The 12,894-nt window shown below is 41.2% G+C and overlaps 2 protein-coding genes across 7 annotated transcripts in view; one reads left to right on the top strand and one right to left on the bottom strand.

The window, feature by feature from the left end:
* The window catches only part of LOC146361404 (tensin-1-like), a 121,638-nt gene that overhangs the window by 8,237 nt on the left and 100,507 nt on the right, over positions 1-12,894 (bottom strand). For all 6 annotated transcript variants that reach the window (XM_084921928.1, XM_084921924.1, XM_084921923.1 and 3 more), the window contains 6 exons: positions 9,677-11,317; positions 8,041-8,204; positions 6,618-6,702; positions 1,802-1,876; positions 1,351-1,377; positions 1,016-1,097 (listed from right to left, as the gene is read on the bottom strand). In XM_084921928.1, coding sequence (XP_084778054.1) covers positions 1,016-1,097; positions 1,351-1,377; positions 1,802-1,876; positions 6,618-6,702; positions 8,041-8,204; positions 9,677-11,317 — 2,074 coding nt within the window. The remainder of the gene's footprint in view (positions 1-1,015; positions 1,098-1,350; positions 1,378-1,801; positions 1,877-6,617; positions 6,703-8,040; positions 8,205-9,676; positions 11,318-12,894) is intronic.
* LOC146361405 (macrophage mannose receptor 1-like) lies at positions 3,911-4,730 on the top strand. Its single transcript, XM_084921929.1, has one exon. The coding sequence runs from the start codon at positions 3,990-3,992 to the stop codon at positions 4,728-4,730; it is 741 nt and encodes a 246-aa protein (XP_084778055.1). The 5' UTR covers positions 3,911-3,989.

The raw sequence follows: 12,894 nt of genomic DNA, 5'->3' as shown, positions 1-12,894 counted from the left end.
AGCATCACTTTCACTTCTCTACAGCATCATACTGAATGATGACACGATTGCTTTAGTCCATTGATTCCCAAAGTGTGAGCTGGAGCCCCCTAGTGAGCTGTGATGGTACTGCAGGTGGGTGCAGTAATAACAGAAATTCAGTTTGAGGTACTGGTTTTATTTCTATCACTGCTGAGATAATGCTGCGATACATCATATACAGGCCACATGAAATGTGACTGGTGATTGTTCTCTAATGAAAGACATAGTACACAGGAAGTGATGTGGAATTTCTCAGTGTAAATCCTTACCAGCTAAGTCTTGAATATTCAGGCTCTGTCATGTCTTAAATACTTTTCGTTATGTTATTATGCTAACAGAGCACTCAGACTGCTGGTTTACTTGTGGTTCCTAGAGTATTTAGAAGTAGATGCTAGGACTCCCCATGATGCACTAAGCACTTCTTTTTCACTCACCTCTCTTCAAACACAGTGTGTTTATATGCATCTACAGCATGTTATTAATTTTTTTCTTCTCTTTTCTATCGATCTATCTGTCCTCATGTCTCTATACTCTCATTTCTTTCCTCTGTGTCCTCACACACTCTATAACTTGGCTGGCCCCTCCCTGAGCCTGGTTCTGTCAAAGCTCTCTTCCTTTTAAAAGGGTGTTCTTCCTCCCCACTGTCGCCAAGTGCTTGCTCAGTTAACCTGAATATCTAATTTGGGTCTCCAAGCTATCTATATGCATGAAATGAAGTACTTTCACAGCAGTATGTCCCGATGTGTGTCAATGTATTAGAACCGGAAACTTTTATTTTAATTTAAAATTTGGGATTTTCATGCTCCAGTTGCGAAATCACTTTATTTTAACCTCAATCACAAGGGTTCTTCAGAAACTTTCAGCATCATACTCCATAAATGACATCCTGGATATGAGTATGAAAAAAAAGAAAAGTAACATTTGCTTAACATGTATAAAAAACATGTACAGGCTTAAATTTTTATCGAAGAAAATTAAGTGACAGAAGACTCACCCATCAGTGCTGTGGATGGGACTGCTGGAGGAGAGAGGAGCATTCAAGGGTTGTACCCTGGAGTCGCCAAAACCTCGATTATCTGCGTGTTAAAACAGACACACACATACATGTGTACGGTCAGATCGGTTTTTGGTGCATCACGCAACAGTTGGATGCCCTGAACGAAACAAGACAAATCAGTTAACAGGCATCAGAAGCTTGGAAAAGGCGAAACTGACAGAAACAGGAAATTAATCAAACATCAATCATCATAAAACAAAGACAAATCCATGTATAGTTGAGCACAGAAATATCAAATACGGGTTTGGAGGTGCCACAAAAAGTAAGCTTACCTTGTTCTCCAGTATTAGAATGAAAGTCTGACCACAAGAAGATAAAAGAAGCAGACACCAACAGAAGAAGAGAGGGTGTGTGGAAGAGGAGGAGAGAAGAGAGATGCACTTGAGCTCAGAGCAAGAACTGTTAGCGTCGAAGCATTTGCAGGAACAATTCTACACACTAGAGGGCAGCAAAGTATTAAAGCAACCTTCTACTCAGTCAGCTACAGTATGACATAGTGCAGGGATTCTGTGCACTGTACGCTTCTGTATAATTATCACTCGATGGCTAAAGTGCTTTTAGTCAAATCTAATTATGATTTGGGAGATTCAAATTCTTTGTATGCAAATACTGAAAACCTGAATGTTGTAGCATGAACTGAATATCATTTTGTACACATCATCTGTAGTATGTATACTGTCAGTTCTAAATGAAGACAAATATATTTGATGCCGGTAAACTGACCTGCTCCACCCTGCTGATGAGGCTTCAATCCCAGCGGTGACACAGGAGTCTTGCTCAAATCTGGAGGAGAGCGAGCTACGAGAAAGAAAGAGATTCAAAAGATTCTTAAAAATATTGTATTTGCAAAACTTTCTCATTAGTGATGACATATGAGAATATGTAATAATGTACCCTGACTAATACAAGGAATGAAAGCACAGAGGTTTTCCCTTTTGCAAAAGTATGATGCAACATGGAAATTCATCAGATGGTGGATTTACATGTACGAATATGTAACACTTGAAGGCTCATAGGTGTCAAACTTTGGCCCGCAGCCTAATTACATTTGGCCCGCAAAGCCATACCAAATTATTATTAGAGCTGGCCTACTGGTATTATACAGCTAATATATATATATTGTTTAGTATTAAGCTTTGTTTGTTCCATATTCAGTTTTTCTGCAAAACTTGTTTGAGTCCATAAGAAGAGATTCATTCTTAAATCTGGAGGAAGATTTTTTTTTCCAATAAATATTAATGTTAGTCCGCGACATTGTTCCAGTTTAGAATTTTGGCCCACTGTGTATTTGAGTTTGACACCCCTGGCTGAAGGTGAAGGCTGTCATTGAATTAGAAGTGTGCTGAGGGTGATTTCAGTTACTGTGGTGACTGCTGACTGACAGAAGTTATATCTGTGCATATGTTCTAAAACAGACTTTGCTGTCACTGCCTTAAGGCACTGCAAACCTACACAGGTTTTTGTATTTTTATCTTCTGTGTCATACACTTTAAATTCGCATGTAATGAAATGTGCTACTAAATTAAAAGCTATCTTTCCATATTTGTATTTATATTTCTATTCATGTGTAAACTTTGGAAATCTTTATCACGTGTATATGTCAAATTATTTGCTTCTTTGGAATTTGTATTTATGCTAACCTCGATGTAAATATGAAAAGAAATGTGAATGTGTTATGGAAATAAATTTGCACACATTTAGCATGAGCATCACCACACCAGAGCATTCTGCTACACAAACAATGACGAGGTAAAATGGAGAGGTAAAAATGTAAAGATGAAGCTGTGACAATGCAAGGTGAGTAGGTGTGAGACAGAAATCACCACACATATTTTCCAATGTTTCCCAAATAAGAGGCCAGCAAGCACCTTGTAACATGCTTAATTGATTAATTCAAAGGAAGTGGCAGGGTAAAGGTGGGCAAATATGAATGTTTGTGCAAAAGAACACCTTCTTATTAGAACACTTGTGAGTTCAGGACTAATGACAGGAGAGAGGACAAGTCTGGGGTTCCCAAATATCAGTATCACACAGACTGTCTGAACATGGAGGTCAGTGCTATAACTGAATTGAATACATATATTTTGGGGGCGGTGGTTGGTGAGATGACTTGTAAGTTTGATTGTTTTGACTACAAAAACACACCTGGTTTGATGGAGGCAGTGAAAAGGACGGATAAAACGGCATCTCTTTTTCAGTGTTGTTGAAAGGATTATAATTTAATGTTAATAGCTCAAATATATCCTATGTTATCCCTAACCTGGAGAGTTTTTCAAAGATTATAAAATACGCCTAAGTCCACATTACTTTATATTTAATTTCACCAACATGGCCAAAGAATAAAATGACAAAAAGCAAAAGGATGGAAAGATAGAAAGATAAAAAGCAGAAGTAATAAAGATTGTTTCTTTCAGCCCTCACTGAGTTTCTTCTCTTGACCTCTACATTTGCATTGGAAAGAAATCACTAACAACATGGAAAATCCTTCTTTTGATTTGTTTGTCGGCTGTGAAGTCACGCAACCCTTATTAGTTGCTCTTTCCCAATAGCCTCAGGCTTCATGTCTATGTCTTTCTTTGATATATTTGAAGTGCATTGATGACAGAAATTTAAAGAAATCAAATAGCTGTTGAATTTAATTAAAAACATGGAGTCCAAAATTACATTCCTAGAAGACCAATGTTGGACGAGGAGTGCACAGAACAGACATAATAATGAGTGTTTAAGAAAGACTTTTATAGTCTGTTTCTTTCCTTGAAACTTTGTTCTCTCATCTCCCTCGACGATACTGATGGGTTGAGCGAATGACAGAGCCCGCCTATGCAAATAATTTCTGTCAAACATCTCATAGCTTTGACAGTGCATAACACTTTGGGTATTCACAGCTCGCAACACTCTTTGAAACAAAACAATGATGGATCAGGTCTTCATCTGGACCCTGCTCCTCCTGAGCTTTTCTGTAACTTCTAGCAAGTATGTTTACATTGAGGAGAAAATGCCTTGGGATAAAGCTTTAAGTTACTGTCAGCAGAAATACACAGACTTGGCCCCGGTCAGTAATGAACGGGATAACCTCAAGTTTCAGGAGCTCTGTCACAATCTCAATGACTACATCTGGTTTGGACTGCTGAGGAATCTCTCAGACAAAAACAAGTGGCTGTGGTCAGGAGGTGGAGAGGTGACTGAGCTTTGCTGGAAACAGGGTCAACCTGAAAACCGACCCAATGAAGACTATGGACTTTTTGATAACACAAAATGGCGTGATGCACATGCAGACAAGATCAACCCTGTCTTCTGCTACAGTGCAGTAGTGGTGGAAGAGGAAAAGAGTTGGGAGGAAGCTCTGGAGTACTGCAGGGAGCACCATGATGACCTGGCCAGTGTGGCATCAGAAACTGAGATGCTGCTCATTCAGAAAGAGCTGAATAAATATCACACCACTAAACATGTCTGGATTGGTTTGCGCTTCTTATCTAAGGACTGGCTCTGGGTGGATGGGCAGGAGATGGACCATGAAGCCTGGGATGAAGGGGGAAAACCATTGTGTCCGCAGGCTAAGATGAAGTGTGCAGCCTTACAGAAGACAGGAGGGCGTCTGAGTAGTTGGAGGGCTCATGACTGTGAGAAGAGACTCAGTTTTATTTGCTACTGAGCTGTTTCCATTGCAAAATCATTTAAAGCCTTTATTTACTGTAGTTTGGTTGTTTATCTTTTTTTTTCTTCCATTTTATTTGGAGTTTGTTCTTTGCTGTGTATTTGTTTCATTTATATACAGGGAGTGCAGAATTATTAGGCAAGTTATATTTTTGAGGAATAATTTTATTATTGAACAACAACCATGTTCTCAATGAACCCAAAAAACTCATTAATATCAAAGCTGAATGTTTGTGGAAGTAGTTTTTAGTTTGTTTTTAGTTTTAGCTATTTTAGGGGGATATCTGTGTGTGCAGGTGACTATTACTGTGCATAATTATTAGGCAACTTAACAAAAAACAAATATATACCCATTTCAATGATTTATTTTTACCAGTGAAACCAATATAACATCTCCACATTCACAAATATACATTTCTGACATTCAAAAACAAAACAAAAGCAAATCAGCGACCAATATAGCCACCTTTCTTTGCAAGGACACTCAAAAGCCTGCCATCCATGGATTCTGTCAGTGTTTTGATCTGTTCACCATCAACATTGCGTGCAGCAGCAACCACAGCCTCCCAGACACTGTTCAGAGAGGTGTACTGTTTTCCCTCCTTGTAAATCTCACATTTGATGATGGACCACAGGTTCTCAATGGGGTTCAGATCAGGTGAACAAGGAGGCCATGTCATTAGTTTTTCTTCTTTTATACCCTTTCTTGCCAGCCACGCTGTGGAGTACTTGGACGCGTGTGATGGAGCATTGTCCTGCATGAAAATCATGTTTTTCTTGAAGGATGCAGACTTCTTCCTGTACCACTGCTTGAAGAAGGTGTCTTCCAGAAACTGGCAGTAGGACTGGGAGTTGAGCTTGACTCCATCCTCAACCCGAAAAGGCCCCACAAGCTCATCTTTGATGATACCAGCCCAAACCAGTACTCCACCTCCACCTTGCTGGCGTCTGAGTCGGACTGGAGCTCTCTGCCCTTTACCAATCCAGCCACGGGCCCATCCATCTGGCCCATCAAGACTCACTCTCATTTCATCAGTCCATAAAACCTTAGAAAAATCAGTCTTGAGATATTTCTTGGCCCAGTCTTGACCTTTCAGCTTGTGTGTCTTGTTCAGTGGTGGTCGTCTTTCAGCCTTTCTTACCTTGGCCATGTCTCTGAGTATTGCACACCTTGTGCTTTTGGGCACTCCAGTGATGTTGCAGCTCTGAAATATGGCCAAACTGGTGGCAAGTGGCATCTTGGCAGCTGCACGCTTGACTTTTCTCAGTTCATGGGCAGTTATTTTGCGCCTTGGTTTTTCCACACGCTTCTTGCGACCCTGTTGACTATTTTGAATGAAACGCCTGATTGTTCGATGATCACGCTTCAGAAGCTTTGCAATTTTGAGACTGCTGCATCCCTCTGCAAGATATCTCACTATTTTTGACTTTTCTGAGCCTGTCAAGTCCTTCTTTTGACCCATTTTGCCAAAGGAAAGGACGTTGCCTAATAATTATGCACACCTGATATAGGGTGTTGATGTCATTAGACCACACCCCTTCTCATTACAGAGATGCACATCACCTAATATGCTTAATTGGTAGTAGGCTTTCGAGCCTATACAGCTTGGAGTAAGACAACATGCATGAAGAGGATGATGTGGACAAAATACTCATTTGCCTAATAATTCTGCACTCCCTGTATAATGAAAACGAAATTACTTAATTTAAACTTCAGCCTCTGTTCACAATTCAGTGTTTTCCTTGTGCATTTTTTAATTAAGAAACAAATGTAATTTAGATTCAGATCAACAATTTCTATCTAATGTCTTAGGCAGAGTGAGCTTATGTGTGTTGTGGCTATGACTAGGGGATGGAGAATATGGAATATGGAATAAATTCTCACCTCCACCACCTCCAAAGGTGGAACTGCTGGCAAACCTGTCTGTTTCATTGTCCTGAAACGTCTCTCGGTAGCTGTGCATTGGACCCTGAAAGAGATGATCAAGGCACACAGATATGGAGGTATGTCAGGAAGTATAAAAGAAAAGTATAATTAGTCTACAGAAAAATCAACGCAGCTTGACTTGATTAGAGTCAAGACACAATATCATGACAAAGTAATTAATAAGCTAAAAATAATTTTAAAAAAAGAGAAAAATCAAACTATAATGGATCAATCAAAAAGACATGAAAGCTAAAACCTGCCTCTCTTTAATGGTTTTTGCCCAGAACTTTAGATTGACTGGCAGACATGCACCGGAGTGCCTGAGGGGTTGTACAAGTTCCTACACCGTGAGCATATGGGACACATACAACAGAGCAAGACCACGAAGATATTTAAAAACAAGTAAAAGAAATTAAAATATGGAAAGTGCAGGAACATCAGTGTACTGTGTTATTCCTCCTCTGCAGCGTTCGCAGTCAGCTGTGGGTACTTTACAAAAGTTTTGGGTTGATGAGATAGCAGAACATCACATCAGTCAGCTCTGCTTGATATAAAAGCATGCGTAAGTTTCTCTGTCTCACTCAGAGCAAGCAGAGTTTGAAGTTCAAGCACATTTTTCAGCGGATAAGAGAAACAGAACAGAAAGTTAAAATCCAAATCAGCAGTCACTGCTAGTTTGTTGCTTGGTTGGGGTAGGTCTGAAGTCAGAACTTTTATGAACAATAAACAGTCGAGAGCTCGATGTTTTACTGTAGCTCACCTCATGCTGAAGGGGAAATTGTTTAGGACTCTCTTCCATAATACCAGGATAGGCCCAAAGGTGGGCATGAAGTATGACTGTTTGCTTCCTCCTGCACCACCCCAATTAAAAACATGTCGTTATATGTCGCTATAGCGCCTTCGTGCATAAAATGAAACTACTTCAGTGCAAATATGAACTTATCGGCTAATAATAGCTACTTGCGGATCTATCAGAAGCAACATTTCTAATGGCACAATAGAATTTAAAAAGCAAATAGGAGAGAGAGCAGAGACATCTGTCAACTATGTAACATGTGTTGACATTGGATAGGTTGTCCACCAGAGGGCACTCTGCAACTTCCCTTTGGGCAGTGCACAGCCTGCTGACCAGTGCAGAGTCAGGCAGAGGGTAAATGAATAACTACACATAACAAATATCAAGTAAAGGGTTTATTTTCCTTGTCTAAAAGAATACATATTTACATATTAGAGTTTCAGATTTTTAAATCAGCTGATGCTGGTATTGCTCTTGAAAATCCTACAACAGTCAGCCTCTAGGATTTATCATGATTTTCAGTGGGGACAAAATTAGTGACAAAATCATGTGCTCGTGGCTTAACCATAAAATCAAGTGCTGTACCTCTCTGGGTCTTCCTCCTGGGTTGAGAGCAAGATTGTTGGAAAAGTCTGGTGAATGCACTGCTGTTGTACTATCATGGCCGCTCTGGTACTGTCCCTCACTCGTGGTCCGACGCCTGCCCGTCTCCTGTGTCACTTCTGGGGTCATCCCTCTGGAACGAACTCCTGTATCCCCCAAAATATTTGAGTATGAGGAATCATCAAATCATTATGCCTTTTTTTAACATCTTTTTATGTTGCTTGTGTAGTCCCGGGATATTTGTTCAAAGATGTATCAGCTAAAGAGAAAGCATCCTATCAATATAAAATGGCAGCATCATTCCCTCTTTAAGAGAGGCAGAGCCAGTGAGAAAGATTCTCAATGTTTAAAAACGTGGCTGCAAGTAATAAGAAAGCAGTGGGAAAGGACAAATAATTGGGAAAATGATGAGGAAGCAGAGAAAGTTTCTAGAAATGCAAGACAAATAAAATGAAACAAAGACAGAATTTAAAGGTGGGGTAAAGTGGACAAACCAGAGAAGGAATAGGAGCGATGGCGGTCAGATTGTTGTGGTGTCATGCTTTCACTGATGCCCCGAATACGAGCGTTGTACTCTGTTTCCGGGGAGGGATGTCAAGTGGTGGAAGGGAGGCAGCAGGTGAAGGTAGAGGAGGAGGAGGAGAGTGAGTGCAGAGGAAGAAGCAGTGGAGGGTAGGGTTTCCATACAGTGAAGAGATGGGTTGAATGGAAAAGGAAAAGAAAAATCAGAGCAGAAATGGATAAATAAAAGTACTCTCCAAATGAGATGACACGCAAGCCCCTAGCTAAAAAAGGAACTTACATTTTTGTTCCACTGGGAGGCACTTTAGAGCTTCCAAATCATTTCAAAGAAAATCGCGCATGCCGACAATGCATGGAAGCTGGGATCTCTGAATGCCTGGCTATTCTTACTCTCACCTCATTTCCACTCTCAGCAGCTCTGCACAGCTCTCTGAGTCAGAGAAGCTAACTTTATGAGTAAGGCTTATTCCTTTAATACAACACCCTGTAATGGATCGGTTATAGAAACTGCACCGCTTGCATTCTACTTGGTTCTTAAGAATACAGAGACTTCAAGATAATGCGTAAATTCTGTTAGCCATTTTGGATATATAAGTTTTGTTGAATATCATTTTCAGAATATCAAAAGTGTTTTAGGCTATATCATATGCTACAAATCTGCTTTACATCTTTATGCTTATTTATTTGCTCATTAGTTTCAGGAAAATCATCCATAATGTTCCCTGAACCTCCAAAACAGAGCATCGCTAATGACTGTATTAACCTGCTCTTTGAGTCCCCTTTAGGGGCTACAACATGCCACCATCAGTCCAACAACCCACAAATGCTGACATATGTGTGTTTGTGCAATCTTTTCCTTGAAAACAAGAATAGCAAAAAACTATTTCACATATTCTTTTTTAAACCTTAAAAAACTTGGAAACTTTGAAGCTAATCCATAATAGACATAATAGATAATCAACTGTAAATGAATTAATTTATGCACAAAAAAAACAAATAACAGCATAATATCCTGCAACAGTTACAAGTCCAGTACCACCCACTCTGTCCCTTCCTTATTCATACACTAACTCCAGACAATATCTTGAAGCCTTACCTGCAATACGGTGTGCTACCAGGCCTTCCAAGTTTAGCGTCTCCTCCTCTGCATCTTGTTCTCTGGGCAACGATGAAGAAGATGTGTCCTTGGGCTGTGGAGTTACAGTGGGAAGGGGTGAAGATGAGGCACTATAGCCTGGATACGGAGACGAGCCCTGCAGTTCTGGGGAGTGTGAAGTGCCACTGCTTGGGTGGGAGTTCATGGGCTTCACTGGGGTCTGCTGATTGAAATTAGAATCAGTGGTGTAATGAAGGGGTGCATGGCGAGTATGGATGTAGGGCTCAGGAGTGTGTGTTGGGGTGATATTTTGGTGTTGGTAGCCAGCATTGGGCCTCTGGGGAGAATGCACTGGAGACTCCATAACTGGGCTCTGGCTGACTCTCCCAGATGAGCGATGGGGCTGATGAATGCCGTCGCCAATTGATCCAGAGCTGTTGTAGCCATGGATAGCAGAGTCTGCTTGGTATGATGGCCTGGCCAGGGTCTGGGAGAATGGCACCTGGGATGAATTGAGGCTGTTCTCCCCAGGGGGCGCACTGTGGGACTTAGACATGTGAGAGTTGATTGGGTCTAGGTCAAGCATCAGCATATTTAGTGCCTCGATTGACTGCTCAATGTCACGCTGTGAAGCTGAGGTGGGAAAGTGGGGCAAGCTATGAGTTGACTGAAGAGGAGGACCAAATGGATCGTCTGGTAGGCTATGCTGATGCCAGGCACTGAGACCTCGTTGTACAGCATCCCGGCTACTGGTGCTCCTCTCAGGGGCCCTGGGCATAAGTTTTGGGGTGGTCTCAGGGCTGCTGGCAGGTGGGTTCCCAAAGGACTGTGAACGATACATCCCTCCTCCATTTTGATAATTGTTGTAACCCCCCTGTGGCGATGGTGAGTCCACGGATCTCTCTTGCATCGCTGTAGGAGTTCGTACTCCATGCACCGGCATCTCGCTTCTATCAAGGTATGGCTCGTCGTTCTGGCCACTGACAGGAGTCTGTGATTGGTAGTACAAGTCAGCTGGTGTTGCTTGGCCCTCAAGGGATGAGATGGTGCCCAAACTGTCCACACTGTTGCCCTCTTGACTATTAGGCAGCTCGTCGTCGAGAATATCTGTCTCACGTTCCTCTGTTGAAGGAGCGCCCACTAACCTGGTGTGGCTCCCGTTGACATGCACCTGTGCAGGAACTAAGTGTCGTACTCCTCCTCCTGGACAGGTAGATGTAGGCAGGTAGGCTTGCCGCTTAGTTGGTGCCTCAAGGCCACTCAGAAGTTGGTCGAGCTCTCTTTTTTCTTGCGGACTGAGTGGTGGGTGAGTTGCTGTTGGATTGTTGTGGCTCACAGCACTCTGCACAGACTGGCTTTGCTCATCTGTGCGATCAGTCTTGATCGATGCGGTAGAATTGCCTGAGTCACTGCTCACAGACAGGGTATGGTCGACAGCAGGGAGGGAAGTGTGGCCTGCCACAGGAAGGGTGTGGTCAGTAGTTTGCAGGGGATGGTTGGTGTGCTGCAATGGGTTCTCGTTAGTCAAGGGGTTTTCACGGACTGGGAGGCCATTGACAGTGACAACTCCCTCCAGGGAGTCTTTTTTCCGGATTTGGGCATAAAGACTTCCATCAAGTGGGCCCTGGGTATGAACAACATCTGAAAGAGAGAAAGAGTACATAATAAAGTAAACAATATACTAAAATTATGAAACAGCTCTCAACTCTAAAGTTCATGAAATGGAATTAACACAGTTAAAAAAAATACTTTCATTTAAATAATTTTGTGTTTAGAAAAAAACTGTTTACGTTAAGGTTAATGGGCCCCAATCATCAAGTCATTTTTTTGTATGGGACAGGATCCCTGACACCACAAACATAGTGACCCCCCTCTGCACTCAACTCGTTTGATTCTCAGCTGCAGCATGCTGCCCAGCCACCAGCAACACAACCCCTGCAGCTCTATTAATAGCCAATTTTCAGATCTTAAAGCCCCTGTCACGTTGCGTCAGTGTAGGCCCACATGGTCTGACGTTAACATGGGTGGGTTCTGCACAACACACCGAAACAACTGGTCTGTGTCAGCCAAAGGGAAAAGGAGTCATGCCAGTTTGAAACCCCAGAGTTGGACTATGAGAGGAGCTGTCGTCTTTAGGTTGATTTCTTGCTGCTGAATCATGCTTGCAAAACAAAACCAGAGTAATTGCGTACATATTGTGCAATGCTATGAATAAAAGTAGCCACCTAACACTTTACAAGAATGTGCAAACCATGCCGCTTGGACATATTATTATCATTTATTTTGTGGTGTTTATCATTTATAGCAAATCAGACAAGGTAATATTTCATCTGAACCAAACAAGTAAACTAAATTCCTTTGGTCTGGCTATGGTTGGTCTGGTTGGGTGTTAAAACAGTTTCAACTATTCAGCTCAAACTTTACACTGTTAGCTAAAATGCATCATAATTTCTTCGTAATAAACAAACTTTAATTAACTGATAGCTAGAGCTTTACCAATACCTATATTTTGTGATTTAAAAATCAGGTGATATTTTTTCCTATCAGATATACAAAACAGATACAGATTTCCATAACACACACCAAGCAATATAATACAACAATACAGTTTAAAAATAAACCTGCTTTATTGTGTATTACTTGTCTATGCTCGGCCCGACTCTGCTCAGATCAGCTGGTTGTTGTGCTTGTAGTCTTCCAAAAATGTGTTGCCAACAGGGAAGTTGCATCCATAGGTACATCGATACTTACTGAGCGTAACACTCCGCTAAGACAATTGAATTATTAAATTGAGATTTTTAGCTAGCTATTGTTATATTCGGCTGACAATTTCTACTGTTTAGCCATACTATTTGCAAACACAAGTTTACTTTCACATTAACCGAACTAATCTTTTCAAGCACCCCCTGGCTACTACAGAGATATCACTTGGAGGTTTTCTTCCCGTTCACCCCTTACATGAACACCAAAGGATAGGTCTTATGCCATATGCTCCAATATTTTATCCATATAATAAATACACAGTCTAATTGTATTTTAAACTGTATTTTAAAAAGTTAAGATAAACTATTTAAAAATATAGTTTTACACCAGCAACAAATCATTCTGTGGTACTACCAACATATTTACAAGAAGGAAAGTCATGCGACAGCAGTGGCTTTCAGTATCTAGTGTGCATATGCAAAGTGATACACAACATATACAGAAGCATGGCTCAT

The sequence above is a fragment of the Perissodus microlepis genome, chromosome 23, assembly GCF_051167445.1.
Source record: "Perissodus microlepis isolate ML-2025 ecotype Zambia chromosome 23, ASM5116744v1, whole genome shotgun sequence".
Lineage (NCBI taxonomy): Eukaryota > Metazoa > Chordata > Actinopteri > Cichliformes > Cichlidae > Perissodus > Perissodus microlepis.
This window is presented reverse-complemented; position numbering and strand designations above follow the sequence as displayed.